Source organism: Tiliqua scincoides, chromosome 5 (assembly GCF_035046505.1).
Source record: "Tiliqua scincoides isolate rTilSci1 chromosome 5, rTilSci1.hap2, whole genome shotgun sequence".
NCBI classification, from domain to species: domain Eukaryota; kingdom Metazoa; phylum Chordata; class Lepidosauria; order Squamata; family Scincidae; genus Tiliqua; species Tiliqua scincoides.
The window spans coordinates 48,705,081-48,730,965 of NC_089825.1; the positions used below are offsets into that span (position 1 = coordinate 48,705,081).

Below are 25,885 nucleotides of genomic sequence, written 5' to 3' on the forward strand. Positions count from 1 at the left end.
TGCCTTGCAAGTGGGTGCAAGAGATTTGGCTAATCTGGGTATATGTGAAGTGCCACACTCAGCGTGTGGTCGGTCTGTGGAACTCCTTGCTGCAGGATGTGGTGATGGCATCTGGCCTGGATGCCTTTAAAAGGGGATTGGACAAGTTTCTGGAGGAAAAATCCATTACGGGTTACAAGCCATGATGTGTATGTGCAACCTCCTGATTTTAGAAATGGGCTATGTCAGAATGCCGGATGCAAGCACCAGGATGCAAGTCTCTTGTTATCTGGTGTGCTCCCTGGGGCATTTGGTGGGCCGCTGTGAGATACAGGAAGCTGGACTAGATGGGCCTATGGCCTGATCCAGTGGGGCTGTTCTTAGGTTCTTATGAATTTCAAGCCCCCATCCAATCTCATGAATGCATAATCCAGTAACCCAATCAACACCCTCCACATCTCCAAAGTATAGCAGGGAAACTTTGAGGAACTAGCCCAAACCAGCCTAGACTGGTTGAGCCTAGCTCTGAATGTTACAAGGTATGTAGGTTCATGGCAGGGTCACCCTATAGTGATGGCTTCCCTCCTTTTCCTCTTCATCCACCTCCTGAGTAAACATGATGCTTACCTGATAAGCACATTGTGTTTCAAATAATAAAAGTTCACTGAAACCAGATGCTTTCTTGTTGGATACGTTAGAGGACTACATGGAAAAAGGATTTGAAACTGTTTTCATACGTATATGACCCTCGTATATGACAAGTGCAGTAAGAATACTGAATGCACAGTGTTGGAAAACTACAGAATTACCTTCAGTGGATGAATGATTTATAGAAGTTATGGATTTTGCAGAAATGGACAAACTGATGATTTTAATTAAAGTTGGTGAATACATTTATGAATAACTGGAAACCACTCACTGACTTTTTGTATAGGAAAGAAAAAAACAAAATAATTAGTGGTTTTGATGAATAGGGATAAGAAGAAATATATTAGGTAGAGGAAAAATTTTAAAATAATGGATGATGAATAGAAGGGATGACGGAGACTTCTGCCACCAGAATGCTCGTTCCAGGGGCATTGATGGCCCACAGAATTGGGCCATTAGTTATCACGGCGTTGTGCTTGATTGATTTATCAATCAATTGATTTATCCAATTTCCTTTTAAAACCAAACTGAGCAAGTGGCCATCACCACACCACCTTCAGACTGTAGAGTCCATAAGTTAACTATAGTGCTGTGTAAAATAGTTATTTTTTTTTGTCTGTTCTAAACCTGGCACCAGTCAATTTCTCTGGGTGATCCAAGTTCTAATAAGAAGAAATATATTAGGTAGAGGAAAAATTTGAAAGGGGAGGCCAAACTTTGTAAGAAAGAAGGACAATTTATGCAGCTGAAGTTCTTTTTTATTTAAATAAAAACTTTAAAAAGAAAACCTACAAAATTTTACAGGGTATATATTACATAAATGTAAACATACATATGTCTCTAGACTGTAATGATGCAGATAAATTTGAGGCACAATTGCACCAAAAATAGTATACATCAGGGTTCTGTGTCACTCCTGCTTGAACTTTAGTTCTTCCAACATTTGAAATGGCTCTGGATTGTCTCAACAGTCCTGCCATTTTAACTCAATTGGGTGATGTGCAACTTGTGATACGATATATTCCATTTATGGGAGATACTGAGTACAGTACCTCCTGTGCACAAGGTGTGGAGTGGTAAACATTTTGGAAGCATTTTGCTCTCCAAATTTGGGGATTAACAGTACACGTTACTGTGTATGCAAGGTAAACCGAATTCCATGACTAAACCTAGACAAGTTATGTAGATTAAGAAAAAATTACATATTGCCTAATCTATTCTTCTTTTGCTAACTACAAAGAGGGACAAGTTCCTATGAAGTTCCTATGAAAGTCACAAAAGTCTCATCTCTCACCCCACTGGAAATGTTACTCAGCACCCCTTCTGTCTTCTGAGATTTCACTAAGCAGTCACATCATACTTTTCAATCTATATTTGTGGCTAGAAACTAGGGCTAGGGTGAAATTCTTCCAGATGCTAAATTCCACATCCAATATGTAATTCTGCATTTGTGCAGAAGCACAGAACTCACACATCCCTCTCTGTGTGTCTAATTAGGCTTCAGAACTGGAGCATAATATCCCAAAATTGTTTACAGGTGGAACCCGATTATCTGCTGATTTTACATCCGAGGTTTCCCCAGGCCTCAGAATGCCTTAAAAGGTATTAAAACATCACTTCTGGTTTTCTCTTGAGAAACTGGAAGTCACGTTTTTTTTGGTTCTAGGAGCCAGTCTGAAGGCCGCGGAGGCAACAGGAAAATGTGCGCTGCTTCTGGGGGCTTCAGAAAGCCCTCGGGAGGGGATCAGAGCATAGCTCTGGTTCCCTTCAGAGGGCAAAAGGGGCCAAAATTGAGGATTTGTTTATTCACAATTTTCAGTATCTTTAGGGGTCCGAGAATGAATCCTCCACAAATACCAAGGCCCCACCTGTAGATGATTTTGTGGTTTCTCTCATTATGTGGATTTTTAAAAGTCAAGCAGGTGATCGGTGCTTGGTATACGTACCTCCCTGCTACATAATGCAATTCATGTTATCATTTTATAAAATAGTACAATTAAGCAGCAGCCTTCCTGCAATTTACATCATATTTGCGAGACTGTAAAGCATTCATTAAATTAGTTACAATCCAATCCTATCCCCAGACAATGTGGAAGGGGCACCAACGTTTGCAACAATGACTATAGCAGCTTTCAGTACGCGACAAGCAGGACAAAGCTGCATACTCGCCTTTTCGAATCTTTCCTACCCACTTGCTAGGTATACAGGGTGACTCCTATAATCCATAAGTACGCATATATGTATGGGCCAGTCCATTTCTCCCTTGTCAGAAAGGGCTCTTGGGCAACATTCCATCTATTTTCTTTTCCGATCACATGGCACCCAATGGAGCCTCTGTGGCATGGCTGCTGTCAACCAGAGTGCTCAGCAATGATGTCATCACATCATTTCTGAGCTCTGAGGCCATGGAGTTGTGGGCGGTGTGCAGCAACATTGTTCAGATGCGTGGGGCTTTGATTCCACCTGTGCAGCCCGCAGAAATTACAGGGCAGGCTGCTCTTGGGTAATGCTCCTGTGCTGCATATTGGGGCAACAAGCTCTCTTCATTTAGGTATTTCTCTCACAAACGATTATTTTAAAAATTAATAATTCTAAAAAAAGTGTGCGCATACACACAAAACTGTACACAGATACATCTACTTACATCAATTTCATCTAGGAAAAAATACTTGAGATTTTGATAATGCTCTGCAAAGTTCTCCATCTCTTTCCTCCTTAGATCACACACATGCCTGCCTGTGAAATTTAAAAAAAAAAAAGCCAAGAAACTAGACTACTCCTGCAATAAGGAAATCTTGATGTTTTAAACTGAGCAAGAAGAGATGTTGCCCTTCCTCTTCCTCTTTGTATAAAGGTTGAGTATCCCTTATCTGAAATGCTTGGGGCCAGAAGTGTTTTGGATTTTTTTTTTTATTTTGGAATATTTTCATATACATAATGAGTTATCTTAGGATGGGAAAAGACATCACAGCTGAAGGGGGCTGAGAGGATCTTTTTTGCCTTGTGGCTGCTGAATAAACTGTTGTGCACCTGCATTTTGACAGTAACCTGTCACGAGGTCAGTGTGGAATTTTCCGCTAGTGGCATCATGTTGGTGCTCAAAAAGTTTTGGATTTTGGAGCATTTTGGATTAGGAATGCTCAATCTGTATAACCTTGAACATTTTCAAGGTTGAGGTAACCTGCTTCGAGATCTCTGCTACAGCACAAGTGCCCATTGTCAGGCCCAAATTTCTAGGTATTAGTGAATGCCGAGCGCCAGGATTTTTGCACCGCTGCCTTAACTAAATAAACTTTTGATTGATTTTAGGAACATAGGAAACTGCCTACACTTAGTCTAGGGGTGTCCAAACTTTTTTGCACAAGGGCCGCATCCTTTATCTGACACAGTGTCAAGGGCCAGAAAACAAATAAATAATAAATACATGGAGGATGCATGGAGAACTGATGTGCTGAGAGTTTGATTGAATACAATAAGGGGGTTGAAGGGAGCAGAGGGCAAAGTTGATTTGCACAAGAAAAGGGGGGAATGGATTTTGAAAAAGCATCAAGAAACCTACGACGCAAATCAAACTTTTCTTGTCTGTTTCTGCTCAGTTTGAACATTATATTTATATTCCAGGACTCTCGGCATTGGTATATATCTCATTCAGCCACTAGAGGTGCTGAATGTAATGTAATGGAATAATTTCCATTACATTAGGCACTTGGAGGTGCATCTTTTTAGTTATTTTTAGCCCTGGCTGGAGAACCTCGGGGATCAGATAAAATCCTTCTGAAGGCCAGATTTGGCTCCCAGGCTGGGGCTTGGACACCCCTGTTTTGTCAGACCCTTAATCCAGCTAATTGGTACCGTCAACACTGGCAGTGGCTCCCCAGAGTGTCACACAGGAATTTTTCTTCTATCTTACCTGGAGATGCCAGAGTGGGAACCCGGGACCTTCTTCATGTACAGTAGATTCACTTCTACTGAGCTGTTCTCTTCCCAAAAGTGCACCCCCTCCTTTCCTCAAAGTGTGGGCTTGCTTGGGAAATGACCTTATGACCTCAGTCATCCAAAGTGAGACTCATGCCACTAGACCAACAGGCCATCTAATCATTTTAGATCATTGTTTCACGTTTGTCTTCCATTGTACCACTTCATATGATCCACCTATTGGAAGTACCATCAGAAGTCATCATCAGAATGTTATCACCAGTTACTTCCGGTTTGGGAGGCCAGACGTGACACAACAAACTGTGGTAAGAGGCTCAGGGCAGATGGGAGGGCTTTTTTAGCATGTGAAAAGTGCATGTTGGAGCACTGTTCACCAAGCCGACCCTCCTACCATCATTTGTTGTGTCACGTTACTGGTCTCACTGTTCATGACTTTAAATCAATCTTACCAAAAAATCCACAAGAATTGCTAGCCTATGGTAAGTTTGGCTTTCCTGCCCACTCACACATACCTATGTCAATTGTGACACAATGCCAAACTAAATCAGCCTAAATGCAGTTGTTGCATCTTAGTACAATGCACCCCAGTTCCTATTTTATTTTTAAAATGGTACACCTGGCTGGCTAACATCTTCTCCACAGACAATTTCTTCCTTATGTGCCTGGCTACTGGACTTCTTTCTAAAAGCAAGTATCATAATAGATCATATTAGATAAAAGTATCATATTAGATATAAAGGAGGTTATCATCCTTTATGCTTTACAGAGCATCATCACTCAAGAACACAGAGAACTGTATTAGCATATTCACATCTATTTAAAACTTTAAAAGAATATACACAACATACACAGTTTATACAGAAAATAAACAGATTATAAGCTACTGCTTCTGAGACATTCTTGGTTCTCCCCTGCAACGGTCACACAGGTGGATAGAGCTGTGCTTGTTCAGGTACAGCCCAAACCTGCTTTCATATCAACACCATTCTTACTGCTTCATAAATTTGCAACTGCAACAGGACACCAGTACCGAATCTTGTTCTAATCATCGCTGTCACTTCCAGATTCACTCAACAGCAAGTCATTTCCTGTTTTAATAAAAGGAAGTTAAATTATTTTTCTGATGCCATTTTGTGTTAAAGAACTGCTCTCTTCCAGGTTAAACATACTGAAACAAATGGATGGGGAAGCATGGAACACACTATGCCTCCATTGTAATTGTATTTATTTCTATACCAAGCTGCCTTATGCCAAAGGTAGGCAATAGGTCCCTCTATCCCTGTGTTGGCTATGCTGACTGGCAGTGGCTTTCCAGGGTGTCAGACAGAGGACTTCCTTAGCCCTACTTAAAAATGCTGGAGATTGAACTTGGGGCCTTCTGAATGCAAAGCCACTCCATGTTTCTTGGATTATATATGAAAAAGTGAATCCTTGCAAAGCTCCACTGAAATAAATGAGACAGGTTAGTTGTGACTAACCCAAGTTCCAAGAGTCACAATGGTGGTTCATCAGAATTCACTTTCTTTGGATAAACCCCAGCTATAGCTGCTTTAGGACCCAATCCTATCCAATTTTCCAGTGTCAGTGCTGCTGTGCCAATGGGGCATGCACTGCATCTTGTGGTGGGGCAGCAGTCACAGAGGCCTCCTTAAGGTATGGGGACATTTGTTCCCTTCCCTTGGGGCTGCATTGCCACTGCACCAGTGCTGGAAAGTTGGACAGGATTGGGCCCTTAGTAGTTCTTCTGACCTCTTGTCAATACTTATTGGCTTAACTATTGGTCTCTGAGCTACCATTTGGCAGTCTATATGCCCAATGGCTTCATTTACAATTTGGATCTGACTTTCTTTAACAACAGAAGACTGCAAGCTGCAATCCTAGCCACATGTACCAAGGAGTAACCCCCACTGACTATAATGGGACTTACTTCTGTGTAGTTATGCATAGGATTGGGCTCTCAGTTGCCTCACTGCAGGCTTGGTCCAACATTTGGATGATGGAAATAATAGCTCCAGCTGTGCTCTCTGTTGGTACCATTTTCAACTGCTGCTGGAAAAAAACTTGAACTGAATTTACTCTGTGCTTGTACTAGATCTGGAAGGGCAGTGCTAAATTGCAAAACCATGTCCCACAATGCAGTTCACTGATGTCTGCAAAAAGGGGCTGTGAAATCTAGGTTAATTAATTGTCTGTGATCAAGAAGCAGTTCCTCGCATTTAAACAAGAAAGCAGGGCTTAGGTACTGGGATAGAGATGGTAAGTGCATTGATGCTGTTGTCATCCTCCCTTCCCAGTTTATTATGAAGCTTAGTAAACTCCATGGGCTATCAGGGGACTTTTGAAATAAGCCTCTTTGCAACATAAATGAAAGCATTTTTCTTGTGATAAAGTGGAGTGATGTGTTTTTTTCCCTTCTTCATTCATTGAAGAAAAACATTTATATATGCAGATGTATGGGTGACAAATGACTCACAGCCCAATCCTATTGTTTCCCCCACCATCACATGCAACAGTTTGTGCTGCATGCAATGGTATTGGGCGTGCAGATTGAGAGGCTTGATTAAATTATTTTCCCTTATGCCTCCATAAACCTCCTTCTTACAAATTGGTCTCCTTGGGCCTGCAGCAGCTCTTTAGCTACTGGAGGGGACAGTATCCGGTGCAAGTCACCCACAACAGATGCCACCTCTCTCACTTCTGTCATGTCCCAAGCGCTTTTGCCACCCCATTCCACCCTCCCTGCCAACACACCTGAGTCAGCAGGCCTTCCTTTCCCTACTGCCTCTCACGTGGTCTGTCTGTCTGCATTCCGGAAGCACAGTTTCGGGCGTTGCCAGAGTGCTGTTTGCAACAGCCTTAAAGCAGAGGTAGAGCTCAATAGGACTGGTCTGTTAGAACTGGTCTACACACTTACCTAGGAGTAAGTCCCATTAAACTCAATGAGGCTTCTAAGTAGACATGAATAGGACTGCGCTGTCACTGAACTATCTATATTAATTACGCTAAATACGCATCATACACTGTCCGTAAACTAAGCCTGGAACCATTTTTCACAATGAAAGGTGGTTCAGGAAAGGGGAGATTTAGAATGTACGGGTAAATGGTGGGTAGGGAAAGAGATCAGCACTTTTGCCAGCCTGCTTCTCTGCTCTAAATTTTCCTCTCCCAAAACAGCTTCTCATTAAAAAAAAAAGAAAAAAAAAGCACTGGCCTAATTTACATGCACTGGTGTGTGTGTCCCTGGACTGTCTGAACCCCTGACTTACTGAGTGTGTTCATCAGCTGATTGCTTCCTTGTGGCCTGCTGGTGCCATTGGCAACTGCATTCCTGTTGTTGTACTGCTGAGAAGGAGAAGGGTGTGCAGCCTCATCGCCCTCACTGCTCGAAGTTTCATCATCGCTCCCAGAGGAGCTCTCCGAATCCGAAGAGCTGCTGCCGCTGCTGCTGCTCATCTGCTCAATAATTTCAACCTCTGCTCTTAGCTCTAGAGCAAAAGGATATTTGCAAAAGGTCAGTTAGGTAACAGACTTCCAGGTGATGCATAAACAGACCCCTTCCCTGCTCAAACAAAAGCTTAAAGCTTAAAACAAAGAATAAAATATTATTATTAAAACAAAAACAAAAAGCACAGCAGAGAAGATGTTATATTAATAGCCAGAAGACTACATGAGTAGTCTTGAAAATCGAAAACAAATTTTGGCAAATCTAAATGGAACTTGATTATAATTTGGTTTGATCAAATTTGGTTTAATCTGTTGTAAGCTGCCATGAGTCTCTTCGGGGAGAAAGGCGGGGTAAAAATAAAGTTATTATTATTATTATTATCACTGTGGTCTGTGATCCACTAGGAATGTATTATTCATAGTAGTTTTCCCTTCAGTGAAAGGAAATAGACCAGGGAAGGCCTCTTTCAGACTCTATGTCAGGGGTGTCAAACATAAGGCCCGGGGGCCGGATGCGGCCCGCAGAAGCTTTTTATCCGGCCCTCAGGCTCTCAGCTGCTGAGCAGTGCTGAGGTGTTACTACTAAAAGGGCAGTCCACATTAAAATTAGGCTCTTCCATATCTTGAAATATGATAAAGATTTGTGTGTTTTCTGTCATATGAAGTTCATGAATTCCTAAGTGAGAAAAAGTGCTGATTTTTGGTTATGAGTTGTTTAATGACATCACTTCCTGCCTAGTGACATCACTTCTGGCCCTCTGCAAGCATCATGAATGCCATTCGGCCCTCAGTATGAAACGAGTTTGACACCCCTGCTCTATGTCAAGATGACTCCTTGATAATTCTGTTGTCTGTATATCTGCTTACTTCTTTCTGTGGCTATGAAATACTGCAATATAAGGATCTGCGGTTGACACATACCAAATATTCATGTCAGGACATCTTAAGTTTGATGTAATAAAGTCTAAAACAGGATTTAATGTTTTTCCCTCCAGTGTCGGCAGTTCAAATAAAAGCAACTATATTTTATTCTGCTTAGGCTTACTAAGAAGGGTTTTCAAAACACCAATTGCCCTAAAATGCTCATGAGCCTTATAGCACAATCCTATGCATGTTTACTTAGAAGTAAGCCCAACTGTCATAATGGGGCATACACCCAGGTTATCAAAGATTACCAAAACATGGCCATCAGTTTTGTACTGATAATATTTGCAGCCAGAAGGAAAAACAGGGCAATACAAATAACAGTTTGAAAAGGCAAACATAGAAATCTGGAACAAAAAAACTTACAATGTAAGTTTATGCTAACTTACATTGCACATCTAACATTTATTTTAAAATTCCTACAATATAGGCAACAATTGATTAAGATGGTAGTACAATGCTCTTTTTTACAGAATTCCTTTTTTGAAGGTACTACTTCATGCCATACACACAATGTATGGCACTCAGCTCAACTACACTCAGTGTAATCACTCAACTACATATTGACAGTTTCCCATAACATGTTTTGGTGTGCTACAAGACATTTGACAGCCAACCATGATTTAAGTTGTGACATAAAAGCACAAATGCATTTAAACTTCACTTTAAAATTCACTATTTTTGAACTCACTACAATACCTAATGTGCAAAAAAAAAAAAAATCAAAATTACATAGAATTATTTGACCAACTGACAGATAAATTTTTTCTCAGCATCAGAAAGGCATATAAAAGCATGGTGCTTTAAAAAAAATAGCAAACAGGGATATTCAGAATTATCACAGGACTGAATTATTGCATAAGCAGTGGTTCTCAAACTTTTAGCACTGGATCCACTTTTTTAGAATGAGAATCTGTCAGGACCCACCAGAAGTGATGTCATGATAGGAAGTGACATCATCAGGCAGGAAAATTGTTAACAATCCTAGGCTGCAATCTGACCCACATTTACCCAGGAATAAGTCCCATTGACTATCATTGTTAAAAGCATATACAGAGTAACCTGTTTAAAGTACAGATCTGTAACATTTCTCCAGTGCAGTCACATATCATGGCTGCATCAAGTCTAACATATTAAAAATAAAATATTGAATGAATGGGGACCCACCTGAAACTGATTCGAAACCCACCTAGTGGGTCCCGACCCACAGTTTGAGAAACACTGGTGTACAGAAACAGAGAAGAAATCACTCAACTACTAGTAGACCCATCTTCCTTACTGGGACTTCAGGTTGTAAAATATGAAATACAACTTTGGCTTCTTGTGGGAAGAGCCATGCTAAGCTGAATAAGGCAACTCCTAATGTGAAGACTGTCACATTACAAATTGTGAGAAATCAAAACCATTGCAACAAAGGGCCTGCAACAAATTTATTAGTCTTTATGATACCACAGACTTATATGGCTATCTCTCCAAGAACCAGTACAATCGCATAATTCTTTCCAAAACAAGACCCAGACAATAACAAAGGGGAAAAAAACAGGATTCATGCAAGAAATGCTCATCCTTTCAACAGTCTCAGCTAAATATTTATACCATAAAGCAGCATTTCTTAAAGTGCACTCCTAGGAGCCCTGGGGCTTCCTGAGACCCAGTCAGGGGCTTCATGAGCACACCATAAGTGGTTGCCATCTGCTTAGTGCTGTGACACTCTGCGCATGCACCAGCGCTTTGGGGCTCCCTGAGACTCCAAGCATGTACCAACAGGGCTCCCTGAGACTCCATTTAGGAATATAAAGGGCTTTAAAGGCAAAAGTTTGAGTAGCGCTGCCATAAAGTTATGAAACAGTAGATGGAAAGCATCTTCCATACCTCTCTTTATATCATCCAGTTGAGGCTCCGGTGAAGGATTATCTTTCAATGGGGAGGTTTTGGGACCAGCTGCTGGTTTTGTAGGCGCTCTGAACTGGGTGGAAGAAGGTTGGGAGGCTCGGGCAGCCTGCTGTTCTATACGGGCTTGGATTTTACTGCTTCCTTCAGCTCTAAAACAAATGGAACACAAACAATAATGCCTTCAACTCATCCTGAACCGAAGTTGTTTCCTTGGTCCCTTCCACTCATTTCAACATTTCTTTGAAACCCATAATCAGAACTGTGCAAACTGGTCATATACATACACTTCTGCAGAATTTGTTTTGAGAACAGAATTTGAAATGAGATTAGTATTGGGTCAAAAAGGCTTTTCCTTCTGAACAGTCCCACAGCAAATGGTACACCAGAGGACCACCAAAAATGAGGAGTCTGTACTATGCAAATTTAAGCACTTTACAACCCATTAATTTCAACAAAGGTTAAGCACTTGTTCAAATATCCCCCCTAAAATTTAGGGGCCAGACATGGCCAGCATTGTGCTTTAAAAACAAATAGCAGAAAGAGCACATGGCACAACATCTCTCCATTTACACCAAACAAGAAACTCCTTACTCTGTGAAAGCTAGTATGCCAGGAAGAAGGATTCTAGCTTAGTCTTCTCCCTGGCATGCCACCATCTCATGATCAGGGATGTGGCATTCTCCGTTGACCCAGGCAAGGGTTTAAACATCTGCCACATGCAAACTGAAGTGGTCTGATCCAGGAAGGGCTGTACTGTGTATAGCTTTTCCATATCTGAATTGGCCCTATGTGCTCATGCTAGTCAGTTTTACCTTGTCTTCTTGACCTGAATGCTGCTGCTAAGCTTCTCAAGAACATATTCTCCAGTATCGTGATTGATTATAAGTACGCAGTCCTTCTGGTATGGCCTTTTATTTCCTTTGAACACAGTCATTGGAGGAGTAGAGCCCTGGCATTGGAGAAAGGCACATATTACAATTAAGTCTGAACAAACACATACGCTCATGCCAAGAAAAAAAACCTTATTAAAACATTTATGAAATGCATATCAAACCTTTCATCTCCAAGCTAGCACTTTAGTGCTTTCAGAGGTTTCCTGTTAACAATTACAGGTCTGTTTGCAAATTGGCCACTGAACTACATTGCAACAGTTTTGTCTTCATACAGGAAGACAGGCACAGGAAGGTCTTCATACAGATGCTCTCTCCTTAATATTATTCAGGCAGAGGGCTTCTGTGATCCTGCAGACTATTCAAATAAACAGGTCATAATTGCCTTGCCGTTGTTTAATTGTAAAATTCCACACCATTTCTTGACAGTTCTAGTGAGAATTGAATAGAAAAGTACTTATAAATATACACTGATAGAAATACACTCACAAGTGATATACTAATCTTATTCAATACCATTTTCTGTTTCCTGAGCCCTTTTACATTAAAAGTGCCTTCTGCGACAGTGAAGGGGAGAGATACTTACAAACACATATTTACAAACTTGGATTTCAAAGCATGCTGGAGATGCTTAGGGTATAGAAGTATAGAAGGAAGTATAGCTTGGAAGGAAGTGGCTTACAATTGTAAAACTATGCAGGAAGGGGCTGCCAGAAAGAAAAACAGAACTTTCCAGTAGTCATAATACCACAGAATAGCATAGGCATGTCCTATTGTTGTCCATACTGAATAAAACACAGAACAAGTAAAGATGGTATCAGCTCTTTAGATCGGTTCTAACTACAAGTGGTGCTGAGTGCCTTTTAGCACAGGGCGTTCCTCCTCTTCTGCCACAGATTAAGAGATCAGAGGAAAAATAATCAGAAGCAAAATTTAGATGAAAAAATTTAGATGCATTGTGACACACGATAAACTTACTGGAATATGTGGTAATGTAATTGTGACTTCATCTCCTTTGCCGACTTGAAGCTCCCCCTCACAAGATGTGTCTATAGACGCTGGTTTAAAATCATCTACAGGGGATAATAATTGATATTAAACATATCTGGGGTTCTAAAAGGGGATCTATGTGGGATAACTGGCTGCCTTTTTCCTATTTATGGCCACGGATGTAAAAATTGGAACCCTGAAGCTAGTCTGAGCTCAAACAGCCACAGTTTTTTTCCTTCTGCTTAAAAGTACTTTTTGGTAGCCACTATCCACAGAGCCCTTTTTGCATGTGCCTAAAGATACTTCTAACATTCCCACCCTTCCTTCAAACAGCTGTACCTCACTCTGCAACACATTTCTTGAAACCCCTCTAGTTTCAAAAGCACCTTACCAAGCAGCTATATATGTATGCCTGTTATTAGAAAATTAAAAATCAGGACCTTTTTGGCTGGCCCTGCTCCTGTGTCTTTAACAGCAACTGACATCACAGGAACAGGCCACTAAAACAAACACATATATACAGGTTTCAATCATACCTACTTCCCTTAAACAAACAGCAATTGGTCCAAGCCAAGTTGGTCCATGTTTCACATTGGAAAATGTGCAGCATATGGTTATCCCAGTTGTCTTTTCTTTCAGTTTCTTGGGAACAGGAACAGTTAGTAAAGGATCTGCTACTAGGATGATTCTGGCAATGAAAGAGCTGGGCTGAAAGCTTCTTTCCTCCTTCTCTCAGGCTCTGTGCCTTTAAGGTGCATGTATGGTTGCCAACTTACCACAAAGAGAAAGCCTGGCCTGCTCTTGTGCCTTCAACAGCAGCTTGATCTGCAGAAATCAGTACATAGGGCTTTGCCCAGAATCTGCTAATACCTGAAAGCTATTGTTAAAGGCCCAGGAGCAGATAAAGGTGACAACTCTGACTGCTCATTCTGCAGCTGTTAAAACACACACAGCCTCTGTCTGGAAACCCTACTGTACTTTAAATGAGACAAAGGGGAAGAACATAGGCTTTTATTTCAGGGATGCAACATGCCCCATCAGAACCTGTCCAGCGATATTGTGCAGGCAGGGTTGCCAACTTCTAAATCAGCCCGTCATGGTCTCTTTATGCTTCAGTTTGATCTGCAACAATTAGCAGGTTCATGCTATGAGAAACCCAAAACTGTGGATTGCTGTACAGCAGTGGTTCCCAAACTTTTTAGCACCAGGACCCACTTTTTTTAAACAACACTCTATTGGGACCCACCTAGGTTTACCAAACTTTTTAAAAAGGAGATCTAGAAAAAAAAATTAATAACCCTCCAACTTTTATCTCCCTATATCAGTGATTTTCAATCTTTTTCATCTCAGGGCACACTGACAAGGCACTAAAATGGTCAAGGCACACCACCAGGTTTTTGACAACTGACAAGGCACACCATGCTGCCAGTGGGTGTACACATCTCCCATTGGTCCTATTAGAAAAAGGACCTTCCCCCAAAGCCCTGTGGCACACCTGTGGACCACTCATGGCACACCAGTGTGCCACGGCACAGTGGTTGAAAATGGCTGCCCTATATGTACTCGGACTTGCAAACTGCAGGAGCTGAGCTGTTTACAGGGTAATCAGCAGCTGCAGTATCTGATTTTTGACTAGCCTCAGGGCTTGAGGCGATTAGTTATCTGATCTCTCCATCACCCTCTGGGGACCCACCCACAATCAGGTCCTGACCCGCAGTTTGGGAACCACGGCACAGAATTCAGACCTCAAAGGCAGAGGAGCAGGCCAGGACTGTTTCCCCTCCACCCATTGGCAACCTTTATGTGGAGTGCCATGCCTGGCCCCAACAAGGAGGAGTGACCACGACCCAGTTTTTCTGGGCCTGCTCTTCTGCCTCCAGCCCTGCTGGGTGGTGTTAAAGGCACAGGAGCATCAGGACTGGGAAGAGGAGGGAAGTTGGCAACCAAAGAGGAGGCTGGCGGGCTGCGCTCCCAGGGGGCGCCCAGGGAGGCCTGCCCTGAGCCCGAGCCAGGCGGCCAGCCAGGGCGGGGGCGCGGCCGCCCGGGCCACTCACAGCGGATGGTGTGGAAGGAGGCCTTGGGGTGCCGCTCGAAGCTCTCGCCCAGCTGCAGCGGGTGCTCCTCCTTGTCCAGCAGCGGGTTCGCCGAGCCGTTCATGGCCCCTCCGCCCACCGCCGCCGCTCGCCGCGCCTTCCCTTCCGGGCTTGGCCCGGCGTGCAACCGGGAAAGCGCTCCGTGCCGGGCGAGGGAGGGAGGCCAGGCCAGGCCGCCGAGGACGGCAAACCCCACAGTGCCCGGGAGGGCTGAGGGAGGAAGGAAGGAGGCGCCTGTGCCTGCGAGCGGCCTGGACGAGGCTTCCCCGGAACATGTGCAGAGTGCCTGGAGAGGCTCACCAACGCGTGTCAGCGGAGTGCGTGGGGGAGCAGAGGCTGCTGCTGCCTGGCAGCCCATCCTAGGCACGTCTACTCAGAAGCAAGCCCCATGAAAGTCAATGGGGCTTACTCCCAGGAAATGGTGAATAGGATTGTAGGCTGAGAGCCCCAGCCTATGCATGTCTACTCAGAAGTAAGTCCCTGATAAACAATGAGGCTTACTTCCAGGTAAGTGTGGAGAGGACTGCAGCCAGAGCTCAATCCTATGCATGTCTACTCAGAAGTAAGTCTCATTAGAGTCAATAGGGCTTACTTCCAGGAAAGTGTGGATAGGATTGCAGCCTTTGAGCCTGAGCCTTTGCCTTCTACTCAGAAGTCTCATTAGAGTCAATGGGGTTTACTCCCAGGAAAGTGTGGATAGGATTGCAGTCTTTAAGCCTGAGCCTTTGCCTTCTGCTTAGAAGTAAGTCTCATTAGAGTCAATAGGGCTTACTCCCAGGAAAGTGTGGATAGGATTGTAGTGTGTGTGTGGTACTTGGGGCTTCTGATTGCCAGGAGCTCTTTGTGATCTCAGGCAGTGACTTTCCCAGCCCAAGTGGAGGTGGCAGAGCTAGAATTTGGGAACTTTGGCATGCCAAAAAAAGGTGCTCTGCTTGGAGCTAAAGAACTTGGGCAGAAATCCTATACAGCAGTGGATTCCAAACTCTGTAGCTCCTGGACCCACTTTTTAAAATGTCACTCTATTGGAATCTATCTAGTTTTACCAGACTTTTAAAAAAGGAGATCTAGAAATAGTATGTATGTATGTCTTTTTGTCTGGTTATTATTTATCTCCCTAGATGTACTCATGCTTGCAAACTGCAGGAGCTGAGCTCTTTACTGGGTAATTAGCAGCTACAGTATCTGATTTTTGAATCAGGGCTTGAGGCAATTGGTTATCTGATCTTTCCATCACCCTTTGGTGACCCACCAACAATCCAGTTGTGACCCACTAGTACAGTGGTTCTCAAACTTTCAGCATGCACTTTTTAGATTGATAATCTGCCAGGGCCCGCTAGAAGTGACATCATCAAGCAGGAAAATCCTAGTGTTATGCAGGATTGAAAGAGACCACTAACACCAACCTGAGTTTAAGGCTTTTATTTGAAGGAATGGAACCTGAACCAAATAAAAACAACCTTGTCCAAATTTCCCCAATTGAGTGAATCGCAGGCAGGCAGGCACTAGGCAGCAGGACTTGAGGCAAAGGCTGGATGGTTGTTCCCCAGTTCTCAGAGGCTCCCAGGGGCTCCTTCCTGCAGCTTTGTCCTAGGCTCCTTCTCTGGCTTGGTCTCTCCCAGCTCACTCCTTGCAGCTCCTTCTCTAGCTTGGTCTCTCCCAGCTTGCTCCTTGCAGCTCCTTCTCTCCCAAGCTTCCCTGGTGGTCCTCTGGCTCTTTGCTTGTGCAGCCCCTTTTATAGGCCTCAGTTCCTCTGCACACAGCAGCCTCTACCTTCCCTCTACTGGTACTGCAGCCTTTGCTCCTGCAGCAGTTTTCCCTTTGGTCCTCCTCAGACAAACTCAGACTGACTATTGGCTCATGAAAGGGTACAGGCTATGATCCCCTCAGGCCAATTTACAGCAGTCTACTGAGCCCAAGTTCTGCACATATCACTAGGCTGCAATCCTACCCAGACTTACCCAGGAGTAAATCCCATTTACTACGGTATAATTGTTAAAAGCATATACATAGTAGTAGTATATGCTAAAAGTATAGATGTGTAATATTTCCCCAAATGCAGTCACATACCATGGTAGTATCAAGTCTAATATATTAAAAATAAAATACTGAAATGAATAGTAGGAACCTACCTGAAATTGGCCTGTGACCCACCTAGTGGGTCCTGACCCACAGTTTGAGTATCCTTCTCAAACTGCTACCTGAAAGGGGGGTAGGTGGGCATTGCTAGCCACTGGTCCTAATGGAGATGCAGAAATTCTCCATGTAGTCAAACTCCTAAAATGTTGTATTAAGCAACCAGTGATAGTGATTCGGTGGCTTTGATTGGCTGCCAGGTTTGTGAACATCCTGTCGTCCTTGGACCCAAGAAACCATTATTTTATCACCTGTGTTTCCACATGTGGTGTATATGACACATCTAGATAGAAATAGTGTGTGCCTGATGCCTTAATCTTTAATGTACAAATATAATGAGAATTCAAGGAAAGCTATAAAATGTACTTGGCCACACCGTGTATTTGGCAATGCAGTAGTAGACACTTGCTCTCTTCCCCACCCTCTATCATCTAGGCTTTGCATTTTTCTTGTGGGAGGAGGTTGGGAGCCATATGAGGGAACTTGACAGCAGATGATGGTGGAAAATGTTGAGACTCGTCACTTTGTCAGTAGCATGGATTAAACTTCAAACGCTGTGTACAGATTTACCCTGGAAGTGTTGCACTAGTTACTGACTGAGGGCCCAATCCTATCCAATTTTCCAGGGCTGGTGCAGTGGTGCCAATGGGGCATGTGCTGCATCCTTTGGTGGGCAGGCAGTCAAAGAGGCCTCCTCAAGGTAAGGGAATATTTGTTTCCTTACCTCCGGGCTGCATTGTGGCTGCATCAGTGCTGGAAAGTTGGATAGAATTTGGCCCATAGTTGTTTCTCCTTGTATGTTGGTGGTATTCTCAAAATCTCCTTTTTTTGTCTAAAGATTTGAGTGCATTTTAAAAAACTGAATTAATACCTTGTGGAGATAGTTCCCTACTGTATATCATTTGTGACATATCCCAACACTACAAAGAATCTAGTTACATCTTAAAGGCAAATATATATATTTCAGTGTAATCTTTCATGGGCTAGCATTCACTTCATTAAACCATTTCTGCCCAACGTTGCATATATGCAACAGGAATATTCTGTACACCAGTGGGCTGGGCAGAAATTGATTAAATACATGAAGCATTAGCCCTCAGTTGACAGGTATATACAATGCATGAAGTGTTTTTTTAATTGATTTTTTTCAGTTTTTGTGAGTGAAAAAATACATTAACACAATATGAATACAATCAAACCATACAACTGCAAACAGAATTTGGGGGGGGGGGGGATATAGGGATATTTAAACAATCTATACGATTGCATATTGCACATGCTATACGCATACATCTAGGAGAGGCTTCCAAATATTCAGAGAGATGCATTTGCAGTTGTCTGTAAGCCATTCACTCAAAAGTTGATCAGCTCAAAAGGTCTGCAGTCCATTGGGTAGGGGGCACTTATCTTTCCAGTTTTACGATGCATTAAGTGTTATACCTGTCAACTGAGGATATATATACACATGTGGAAAGAGAAAAATACTGTAAGAGGTGAGATCAAAGCCATGGAATAAAAGAGGTACAGCTAGTGACCATTATTACGTAAAGTAATAATCCAGCAATTCCCAGTTATTCTGTAAAGCAAACTCAGCAAGAGATGCAGAATGCCAACTTTCTTCTTATTGTCTTCCTGGATCTAGTTCTTGCCTGACATGCGAGGTGGACAGTTATGCTGTGGAAGGAGTAATGCACCTCTGAATCTGCCTTAGCCTCCTTCATTAATATGGATGAATCCCGGCCTCCGCAAGATGACTCATCTGTTGCTCAGCATGATGTCATCTTCCCTGTTTGTGAGGACAGCGTGACTTTTCAAAGGAGAGGGCACAAGGCACGAACGCTTAGCCCAGAAGAAGTCCAAAAATTGGCGCAAGATCCAGTCTTGGTATCAGACTTCAAACAACTGAAGCTAGAAAAAGATGCACAAAAGAACTGGGATCTGTTTTACAAAAGGAACAGCACCAACTTTTTCAAGGACAGGCACTGGACAACAAGGGAGTTTGAAGAATTAAAATCCTGCCGTGAAGTGAGCATGTTTCGTATGCTGTAGCAGCCTATGATGATGGAGAGCAACCATAGAAATGTTTCTGAGAGCCATAATGGGAAAGCCACACATGGTTTAGTTAAATTTTATGATTCATAAGATTTTCATTAAAAGTAAACTTGACTGTGGTGGGCTTCAGCCTAGGTAGATGCATTGGACTTCTTTGGTGATGCTTGTTCTGCATTTGCCATAGTAAAACTTGATGTGGCAGTTCTTAGAATATCTTTGAAATTGCCAGCCTGGTTCATGATATACCAAGGTCCTTCTCCCACAAAGGAATTTCAGTGGAAGTTGCACATTGTAAAAATCATGTGATGCTGCTGTGAGGGCTGTCACAGAAAGAGACAACAATCCAGATAGCCACAACTAATGTGTGTGACGTTGGCTGCAGCCTGTGTGAGGCTGGCATGGCTGGGAAGAAAGCGACACTGGCACCCCTTAGCATCCTTTTATGGCTGGTGGTATCCAGGGTGGACCATACCCCACCCCGCATCACTGTTACTATGCCACGGGCTTGTTGCCATCCCTCATCTATTTTTTGTACCTTCTGAAGAAGATACCATTGCTGGTTTCAGGCATAATGTGAAACCATTGTTTTCGAACCCAAGACTGTCCATAAATCATGGTTCATTTGGGACCAACAAACTTGATTTGAAAACCATGGTTTGTATGGAGTTTGCAAATCACAGTTAGTTCTAATTATGGTTTCAGGTTATATCTGAATTCACAAACCCTTCTTGATGGCATCCTTCAGTCTCGGAAGACTATGGTATCGCGCTCTGAATAGTGTTCTGGAACAGAGTGTCCTCTCCAGTGCGCGAAGCCTGGGTAAAGTAGGTATGGAGGCTAGACTGTTACCCATGCAGCAAATCCCCCCTCTCCACGTTGCTGTAATGGTCCAATGGAAAGGCAGAAGCCAATACGGTTGGTTCCAGCGGTGTCGCAGGAGTTGCCAGAACGTGACTGTGTTTAGCCATGAACTGCCTCAGGGACTCTGGCTCTGGATTTTGCCTCGAGGTTGACTCCTGAAGCCTTTTCCATAACTGGATGTAACCACAAGGCAGTAGAGTTTTGGGATCAGAGTTTTCCTTCTCTCAGTTGAGCTGTCATCCCAGGCTAACGAGTCCCATCTACCCAGTGGCTGTTTAGTCACCTCTTACAACAAGTACAGCCAAACTGAGGGCCTATTCTTATTCCCAGCCCCCAGGGGAAGGGGATAGTTCACAAACCACTGATAAACTATTAAGGGCCCAATCCTATCCAGCTTTCCAGCACTGGTGCAACTGCAGTACAGCCCTAAGGTTAGGTAACAAACAAATGAGGTTAGGTAACAAATGGGTATGTTCCCCATACCTTGAGGAGGCCTCTGTGACTGCCTCCCCACCACAGGATGCAGTGCATGCCCCATTGGCACCGCTTCACTGGCACTACAAAATTGGATAGGATTTGGCCCTATGCAAATCTTACTGTGCTCGGTAAATCATTCCTTTTGAGCATGTATAAAGGGACTTGCTGGATAGTTTCCCCATCATCTCTTCCTTGTTTATGAATAGTGCAAATAGGTTTACTCCACTGATAGCCGTGTGTCCATAATCTTTAACTAAGGGGCCTAAAAGATTGCCTGCCTTTAAAAGAAAGTAACATTCATGTACCAGCTATTTTTGAACAAAAACAAAAAAGACATATAGTTCTGACTCTTAATTATTGCCCAGTATTTTATTTTCAAAGAACATTTTTGGCATGTCTGGCAGTTTCTTCCCCGCCATCAATTTGCCTGGAAGCTGGCATCTGTTGTGTATTGACAGCCAAATAATGCATTATTTAGCATTAAATCATAATAGCAGCGGATGCTTCTTTCTCTTTTCCCTGTTTTTAAATGAATGCTGCCTAGGACGATGAAACTTAACTTTGAGATACGTGTGTTAATGTTTGGACCTTGATTCTGAAGACACTGCTCCATGCTGCTGCTATGAAATGACTGGGGATTTGTTTGGCTTTGAAAGGATGTAACACATCTGATCCTTTCTGTATCATACAGTTTGAAGATCAGAAACTGACAATCCTTGAAGCTGGCTGTGGCGTTGGGAACTGTTTGTTTCCACTTTTGGAAGAGGATTTGAATATATTTGCTTATGCTTGCGATTTCTCTCCCCGAGCAGTAGAATATGTGAAGGTTGGTGATATATTTGTCTCTTTTTTTGTGTGGCACAAGAAATTATGCTTGTCGATTGATTTTTTTTTTTTTTTTGCAAAGGGTGAAAAACAGATAAGAGTAGGGGGAGAAATTACACTGAGACTTGGAGATTCTCATTAATTTGTTTAGGATCTAGTACTCCATTCCCCTCACTTGTACACATGTTTGCTTAACCTAATACTGCAGTCCCTTAATTCAGTGTTTCTCAAACTGTGGGTTGTGAGCCAACTTCAGGTGGGTCACGTAGCACTAGCTCATCTGCCATTGAAAATACAGAGCTGAAAATACAAGGTACAGAGCTGCTAGGCAGGATGGGTTCCCAGTGGAAGAGAGGCATGGTGCTTTGCCCCGAATAATGGGAAGATAGAGCGCTGGAAGAGAGCGCTGGAAAGGGGAGAGGGTTGTGTGGTTGGAGAAGGATCCAAGCCTGCATTCTACTTTGACTTCTAAACTGGAATGTTTGAATTCCGAGCTATGCAAAATAACATGTAATGGCACCTTAGGCTAATTGTGGCTTAGGTTTGACGCCAAAATGGATGATGTCACTTCTGGCCATGATATCACTTCTGGGGGGGGGGGGTTCCAGCAGATTGTCTAAATTCATTTCAGTGTTGCATTGGATATGTGTTCCGTGATGAAATCTCAGATGATTGAAACAAGCCCCTGGACAATCTGGACCTCTCTTCTTCCCTGTTTCACATTAACCAGGCCTGCAGACTAAGATCCCAATCCTATTCTCCCCTCCCCACCAATTCAGAAGTGCCAAAATAGCTACCGCTGCATCCTGCTTGGGGGGGGGGATGGTTGTGGAGGTCTCCCCTGGGTAAGGGAGCAATTGCATTATTTATACTTCCAGACTCACATTTCAAAAACAAGTTTGATTTAGAAGCCTCTGTGGCTATGATCCGAAGAGGGTGAGATAACCTGCATATACTTCCATGTAGGGGCATCCCTTGGTATTGGTTCTTCAGCGGCTCTGAGTGCTGATGTGCCTTGCTGTTGTTGCATTCAAAAAGAGTTTGTCTTCTTGGGTTTATCTGCTGCAACAAAAACCTACAGGGAGAGCCCCAACCTCACATGTAACTGCACATTGAGATATTTGTAAACAGTGCTTAGAATGATGGCCTATAATTCTAGTTCATTTATGCAACTCTGACCATTGCCTCCAACTCAGTGTTGACTTTTATACTTCAAAAGGTAATAGATAATTTAAATGATCCAAAATCTTTATTTACTGCCATGTTGCTTTTGACCCATCTGTGTTACAGGTGGCTGAAACAGTAGACCTTAATGCAGGTTTGGAATGGGATAATCAGAGAGGTGGAAACTATTATACACTGTACTTTAGCTATGTTTTTTCATGCTTTTCTGAAATGCATTTCAAATTCTTTGCTTCTAAAAGTGAAATCGAAGCATATCATTGCAAGAGTTTCTTGTGTAAGAAAAAAATATGTTCACTTCCTAGCAAAATCCTTTATACGATACCCAGAGATGCAAAGTATTCCAGTGTGACCTTACCAAAGATGACCTTCTGGAAAATATTCCATCAGAATCTGTGGATATTGTGACATTAATATTTGTACTTTCTGCTGTTCATCCGGAGAAGATGCACTTTGTTTTGCACAATATCTATAAAGTAAGTAATGAGCATGAATGTAAGCTTTCGTTTTGCCACAAAGTTGTATTTCTGGAATCTCAGGTCTCATTTTATACAACCTAGAGAAGCAGTTCCAGTCTTGGGTTTGCTCATTATGTGGACATACATAAATGTGCAATCTGGGGTATTACAGCTATTCCATGGTAATGGTTGCTAGAAGATTGCAGGAGCAATCATGAAAGTTGGTTATATGAAGCAGCATTAATAAGAAATCCTGCAGTTTAAGGTAGATCTGTTTTCTCCACCTCCCTGCCTTTCTCCCCAGTGATGGCACAGCATTCCTGTTGAATAAAGCAGCACCAAGAGACATCACCTAAGTAAATATGGATCACCTTTCCCATTTTATACGAGAGAGGGATCCCTTGGTATACAGTTAACTTTGTCTTCTTCTAGGTAAATTGTAGGTTCTTTATTCTGATTCTTATTCCTGGATTCTTATTATAAGAATTCTTATTCTTTATTCAAACACTTTGATCACCTGAATTTATACTCTTGCATCTTCAGTAACTCATCAGAACTCTTAAATGCTGGAACATGTTCAGCACTCACTAAGAGCACTGAACATCTGCAGAGAAAAACTCTTTGAGCAAATAACATATGTCAGGTAGAAATGAAAAAAAATCTGGCTTATAGAAAAATATTGCTTGCACAAATACAAGTTCAGATTTAGTGTACCAATAGGAATTCTAGATTGCAGGACAACACACATGCCACGGTGGCTATTTTATACAAACCATTGGCAATATCTCATACACAGGCGCCCCTGGAAATTAATTGAAGCTTTGTAAGAGCAAGTTCATTTCCATGAGGGCTGATACGAGACCTGTTCCTAGTGGGTTGCATCTACAGTTGGACTAAAATGTGGTTTATCTTCCTCTGCTAAAATGGAGAATGGTGTTCATCGTGGTGAGAGATTCCAACCTATTGATGTGTTTAGTACATTTGTTATGACATGTTGTCTCTTTAAGACAATTTATTTGTTTTTGAAAATGAGGTGGATGTGGAATATTTCATGGGAGCATTGCTGTGGCCCCCATAAATGTAAACCTGCAGATAAAATATTATGACCACTTTCCTTTTTATTGTTTTCATCTTCAAACAAGTTAAAGGAACCCATTCTGGACTGTGAATTGTAATTCTGGAAAACAGTGCTGGACTTTTTCCCAGTACAAATGTATGAATAGGGAATAATCAGAAATCATGTTTAGAAACATCTGAGTTTAGTAAGTCTCTGAAAATGCCATCCAAAGAGAAGTTTTACAAAGATTTTGTAATCTTAGAAGCAAAATAACTAGAGTTCTTCCTGTACATACTTACCTGGAAGTAAGTTTCACTGAATTCCGTGAAAATTACTTCTGAAAAGACACGCATAGGATTGCACTATTAATCTGTGTAAAAAGGTGTGAATCTTACAGTGCAATCCTAGGCATGTCTAAGGAGCAAGTCTCATTGGGTTGAATGGTACTTGCTCCCAGTGTGTATAGGATTGCAGCCTTGGTGGCACAGTGTTCTCCTTTTATTGTACAGTGTGGCATTTCTCTTTTATAATATCTACATCATTTATGCATTAATTATTTATCTGATAGGTGTTAAAACCAGGCAGATGTGTGCTGTTCAGAGACTATGGACTTTATGATCATGCAATGCTGAGGTTTAAGCCTGCGAATAAACTTGGAGAAAATTTCTACGTTCGGCAAGATGGAACAAGATCGTACTTTTTCCGAGATGGTGAGTTTGTGGATTCTCTTTGCTTCCTTGAACTACTGTATGGCCCTGTGGGTTTCTACAAAGTGTAGGGATCCTACTGACAAACTCAGTAGTACTTCATTTCATATTTGAACCATGCATGGGGCTTTGCTGTGTTTTCCTAATTTGTCTTGCTGTTACCAAGTCCCCTGATTTATGGTGTCAGTTGAGAGAAGAGCGTTTCAGCCCCTTGGCTTCACCTCCTCAGCTGCTCTATGGTTTGAATGAGAGTGGAGAGCAGAGTGGAACAAGTAACCTGGCAGAAGCACTACCCTGCATTCAGTTTTTCTGTTGTGTTTTTCTGCTCGGCTTTGCTGCTCTAGTTTTAAGAAAAAGTGACATAGAAAAGACTAAAAAGGAAGAAACAAGTCAGCTGGCCTGCCTCCAGTGCTGCTATTGTGGTGGTAGGGGAGGACATTCTGTTTGGGGCGGTTGTGGTGGGAAAGTGAGGCACATGGTCTTGTGCTTGACAGAATCTGGAGGTGGGTTCGGGTGGCGGACTGACTTGACCCTCCCTGGGATTCCAGCAAGATAATCCACATGAAGGGCTTTGAACACCTCCAAGTGTGATGCAAATGCTAAGGAATAAATAGTTTGAATTAAGGTGGCTTTTTTCCTTCTTAGACTTCTTGGCTCAGCTGTTCCTGTCTGTGGGATTTGAGCAGGTGGTCAATGACTATGTGCTGCGAGAGACTGTGAACAAGAAAGAAGGCCTCTGCGTGCCGAGGGTGTTTCTCCAAAGTAAATTTCGAAAGCCCAAAGAGGGAGACCCGAGTTCTACTTCATAGCCTCTGGACTGTTGAGGACAATGCAGAAATGTGCCACTGTAGTCTTTTTATTCACCTTTGTTTGTACTGACACAGTGGCGATATACCAGAATGGTAACTGTCTATGGGCCCAATCCTATCCAATTTTCCAGCACTGGTGCAGCCCCAAGGTAAGGAAACAAATATTCCCATACCTTAAGGGGGCCTCTGTGACTGCTGCCCCACCACAAGATGCAATGCATGACCCATTGGCACAGCTGGCACAGCACTGGAAAATTGGATAGGATTGGGCCCTATGTCTGCTAATGCTACTGTCTGACTTCTTCTCAACCTTGTTGCAAACAAATGACCCTCAGAATAAAGGAATGGAATACATCATGGACAGCCCACATATCTAGCCACTGCTCAGGTTTTCTTACCTTTTGTACATAACTTTGTACAAAAAATATGTTCTCATTTTTAATTACCCTCTTCAATATTCTAGAGATGTTTAATTTCTTGTAACAATTTTCATATTTTAATTGTAATTGGATATGTACGAACAATAA

At 42.5% G+C, this 25,885-nt stretch overlaps 2 protein-coding genes across 4 annotated transcripts; one reads left to right on the forward strand and one right to left on the reverse strand.

The window, feature by feature from the left end:
* Positions 1 to 1,374: 1,374 nt before the first annotated feature.
* EAF1 (ELL associated factor 1) lies at positions 1,375 to 15,060 on the reverse strand. Its single transcript, XM_066628082.1, has 6 exons — positions 14,759 to 15,060; positions 12,693 to 12,787; positions 11,637 to 11,773; positions 10,804 to 10,973; positions 7,830 to 8,048; positions 1,375 to 5,651 (listed from the first exon to the last, which is right to left on the reverse strand). Exons 1-6 carry the CDS (start codon positions 14,859 to 14,861, stop codon positions 5,605 to 5,607), a joined length of 771 nt encoding a protein of 256 aa, XP_066484179.1. The 5' UTR covers positions 14,862 to 15,060; the 3' UTR covers positions 1,375 to 5,604.
* METTL6 (methyltransferase 6, tRNA N3-cytidine) lies at positions 14,712 to 25,885 on the forward strand. Of its 3 annotated transcripts, none has more exons than XM_066628081.1 (6): positions 14,712 to 15,269; positions 18,573 to 18,955; positions 21,012 to 21,146; positions 22,657 to 22,803; positions 24,411 to 24,552; positions 25,195 to 25,885. In XM_066628081.1, the coding sequence occupies exons 2-6, from the start codon at positions 18,656 to 18,658 to the stop codon at positions 25,356 to 25,358; spliced, it is 888 nt and encodes a 295-aa protein (XP_066484178.1). In that variant the 5' UTR covers positions 14,712 to 15,269; positions 18,573 to 18,655; the 3' UTR covers positions 25,359 to 25,885. The 3 variants fall into 3 exon arrangements, with proteins under 3 accessions (XP_066484178.1, XP_066484176.1, XP_066484175.1); XM_066628079.1 differs by having other exon boundaries at positions 14,713 to 15,304; positions 22,633 to 22,803; XM_066628078.1 differs by having other exon boundaries at positions 14,713 to 15,269; positions 22,633 to 22,803.

What these genes read in the sequence shown, in the direction of transcription:
- EAF1 (XM_066628082.1), bottom strand. Translation starts at nt 14,861, where the DNA reads ATGAACGGCTCGGCGAACCCGCTGCTGGACAAGGAGGAGCACCCGCTG. An exon ending in CTCCTTCCACACCATCCGCT is followed by an intron (nt 12,788 to 14,758) that starts GTGAGTGGCCCG and finishes TATCCCCTGTAG; the next exon opens with ATGATTTTAAACCAGCGTCT. An exon ending in ATTCAGGTCAAGAAGACAAG is followed by an intron (nt 10,974 to 11,636) that starts GTAAAACTGACT and finishes CATTTGTTTTAG; the next exon opens with AGCTGAAGGAAGCAGTAAAA.
- METTL6 (XM_066628079.1), top strand. Translation starts at nt 18,656, where the DNA reads ATGGATGAATCCCGGCCTCCGCAAGATGACTCATCTGTTGCTCAGCAT. An exon ending in GAGCAGTAGAATATGTGAAG is followed by an intron (nt 21,147 to 22,632) that starts GTTGGTGATATA and finishes TTCACTTCCTAG; the next exon opens with CAAAATCCTTTATACGATAC. An exon ending in ATCGTACTTTTTCCGAGATG is followed by an intron (nt 24,553 to 25,194) that starts GTGAGTTTGTGG and finishes TTTCCTTCTTAG; the next exon opens with ACTTCTTGGCTCAGCTGTTC.